General features: G+C 46.0%; 1 protein-coding gene across 1 annotated transcript; it reads left to right on the plus strand.

The window, feature by feature from the left end:
• The first annotated feature begins 585 nt into the window (after positions 1-585).
• On the plus strand, positions 586-1,599 carry LOC104165345 (olfactory receptor 1052-like). Its single transcript, XM_009704939.1, has one exon. It carries the CDS (start codon positions 586-588, stop codon positions 1,597-1,599), a length of 1,014 nt encoding a protein of 337 aa, XP_009703241.1.
• Positions 1,600-3,433: the final 1,834 nt, after the last annotated feature.

The raw sequence follows: 3,433 nt of genomic DNA on the forward strand, positions 1-3,433 counted from the left end.
GGTGGTTTTCCCTTGAAGCTACACATACATGAAATTGCAATCAGGTATGCTGGTCTCATTCTAATTGACCCAGACATATCACCACGGAGTCAGAAAATTGCTCCATTATCTATTTAATGCAACAGTAACTAAAGTAGCAAATTAAGGCACGATATTGTAGTTACCTGTCCCTAAATAAGAACACCCCCTGCAAAAATGGGAAAGAAATCTTCCCAAACATGCCCACGTATCGGAAGGAATTTGGGTGTTTGTGAGAAGATGTCATTTGCAAGATCTTTTGTGAGACCAATTCTTCCCATAATGGGCCAGCCAGAGCTTTAAAATTTAAGCTTTAAGATTTTTTTCCATATATGAACTATTGGGTATTATTTTGTCAATATATTATGTTTCAATATATTATTTTGGATCTTCAACCTGCCCACTGAGGATAACTATAATATTTTTTCTCCAAATGAGGGGGTGCATTCATCCAGGAAACACCAAATCCTGCATTAGCCTCAGGCACTACATATTCCCGTGGGCTGGGAGAAATTATTTAACCTCTTCCCTGTGTTTCTTTGTCTCCTCTGTGCTGGCACCAGGAAAATGGCTGGGGGAAACCACTCAGGTGTGACCGAGTTTGTCCTCTTGGGCTTCACCGACCTGCAGGAGCTGCTCTTCGTCATTTTTTTACTCATCTACATCACCACACTGGGGGGGAACCTGGGGATGATCGTCCTCATCAAGACCAACTCTCAGCTTCATGTGCCCATGTACTTCTTCCTCAGCCACCTCTCTTTTCTGGACATCTGCTATTCTTCTTCCATCACGCCCAAGCTCCTGTCGGGCCTTCTTGCAGAGAAAAACATAATTTCTTTCAATGGTTGCATGACACAGTTGTTCTTCTTTGCAATATTTGGCACCACGGAAGCCATCCTCTTGGCCGTCATGGCATACGATCGCTACGTGGCCATCCGTGAGCCTCTGCACTACGTGGTTGCCATGTCCCGTGGGGTCTGCGTCCAGCTGGTGGTGGGCTGCTACGCTGTCGGGAGCCTGAACGCCCTTGTGCACACCAGTGCTCTCCTCCGACTCTCTTTCTGTGGCCCAAACCTTGTCAATCATTTCTACTGTGAAATCCCACCGCTCGTGCTACTCTCGTGCTCCGACACCTGGCTCAATGAGATGATGATGGCCACATGTGCTGTCTTCATCATAACAACCTCGGTCTTGGCCATCGTTGTCTCCTATGCCTGCATCCTGCTCACCATCTGGAGCATCCGCTCTGCGGAGGGCAGGCACAAAGCCTTCTCCACCTGCACCTCCCACCTCATGACTGTTGCCCTCTTCTACGGCTCTGCGGCTTTCTTGTATTTCCATCCCTTTTCCAGACACACAGAAGATCAAGAGAAAACAGCCTCCATCTTCTACACCATGGTGACCCCAGTGCTCAACCCTTTCGTCTACAGCCTGAGGAACAAGGAGGTGAGGAACACCCTCAGAAGAGCTACGAACAAGCTCCTCTCCTGCAGATATTCCCACAGGTCCCGCTCTAACCACACCGAAGCAGGTATCACCTGCCACAGTGGAGTCATCAGAAGGAATGAATCTGACACCTGACAGAAGAAGGGCACCGTACATCTCTGCACATCTGGTGAGATGTACTCGCTCTACCTCATGCTGAACACCGCAGAGTTTGAATTACAAATTAATTCCATGTTGGGGTTCCTTGAAAAATAAATTACCTGTTATTACAATGCCTGAAAGAGGGACAGAATGCAAGAAAGACAGAGAGTCCTAAAACCACTTACATTGTCAGTGAAATTTTTGAGTAAATGAATTTATAAGCAGCTCTTGAACATGCATGGTTGATACTTTTTACCAAAGAGGATTTACTCACTGTTATATCAATATTAAATTCTATGGCCTGAAACAGTTGGGGACAAGCTCAATAAAGAATACATGTTGGAGAGGAACAATGTCTTTCATAACTTTGTTCTCAAATTTTCGAAGTAGTTGCCTAAGGTTTTGCTTTAGTACAATAAACCTGATTTATTATTCCCTCTCATTTGTCCTAGGGTAGTCTTTATGGGGGGACAGCGCATCCCCACGCTTCATACATATCGCATGCAGACCACCTGTGCTGGGCATCTTGCTTTCCTGGTTGGGCCTCCCCCACGGGAAGCCCCCAGCCCGGAGCCACCACGCTGACATGTCCTTTGCCTAGGAGCATGGTGGAGTTCTGTCCCCTGTCACACGCAGTCACTCAGCTTGGTCCGGGAACAGCCTTCCAAGACATTGTCGGAGCAGTCTTGGCTTTTCCCAGGATGTCATCTGGTGTTGACAGCACAGAAAGCCCCCACGCTTCTGGCCATATGTTGTGCTCAGACATGCCCAGCTCATTTGATGGCTTTGAGACTCTCGACGTTGTCCAAAACTCCCTCACCATCTCCTCTCCTTCTTGTGTCTCTCCATCCGGGCAAAGTTTATTTTCCATCCCAGCTGCAGCTTATTCATAATTTCTGCTTCCAGGTTTCAGGGGTTGAATCATCTCGGTCCAGGAGTCATCCTCTCCAATTGTAGGCTTTCTCATCAGAGTTAGTCACCATAGGTTCCCCTTATGGAGACAACTGTGCATTTGGGGGCTTTGATTCATCTGATCTATTTTAAACATCTGCACCAGGGCGAGGTGAATTTTTCTGGGAAAATGTGCACGGTTTTCTCCACGTGCTGCTTGGCAGCAAAGGGCGACGGGCTGACGCGGCTGCACGGCAAACGTGGGTTTCGTTCAGAGCAGTCGCCCTCGGGGCATAGGCTGAAGGGTCAGTCTAAGCCTAAGGGAAAGCTTCACCTCACCACGCTGATGTTCTGGAGTCCTTCAAAAACCCCGCTCAAAAGCGAGGATGTGCAATTAGCTTTTAAGCGGTGGTTTATAATTCAGCGGAGCAGGGATGCTCAGCATCCCCAAAACACTTTCTGCAAAGAACAGGAAAGTAAAATGAAGAGAGTGTCAGAGCTGTGCTTTTCCTTTGGTAGAAAGGTCACTGATACCAGATACTAACTTCCAGAGGAAAGGTTTCTATTTTCCGTGGATGGATAGGAAATAATTCCCTAGTGCCGTTTTGTTCTTCTAAGAGCCATAAAAGAGAAACTTTTCTCCATAAACCTGGCGTATTTACACCCAGGTGCCTGGATCTAACTCTCTGGGTTTTTGAACAGGATATCCCAGATAATGTTAAAGAAATTGCAGCAGAAGAGTTCCCAAACAGTTTTCCCTTCCTCCTCAACAGTATTTGCAACACTTCTCCAAAACCTTAGCTATCTCCTAATCCTTGAATCTCTATTTCTTACACCAGTTCTTTTTAACTCTCCGTGATGTCAAGAGATAAATTATATATTCCAGGAGATACATTTTTATATATATATAAAATTCTAGATAAATTTTTATATATAT

The sequence above is a fragment of the Cariama cristata genome, unplaced genomic scaffold (assembly GCF_000690535.1).
Source record: "Cariama cristata isolate BGI_N322 unplaced genomic scaffold, ASM69053v1 scaffold25357, whole genome shotgun sequence".
Taxonomy (NCBI): Eukaryota; Metazoa; Chordata; class Aves; order Cariamiformes; family Cariamidae; genus Cariama; species Cariama cristata.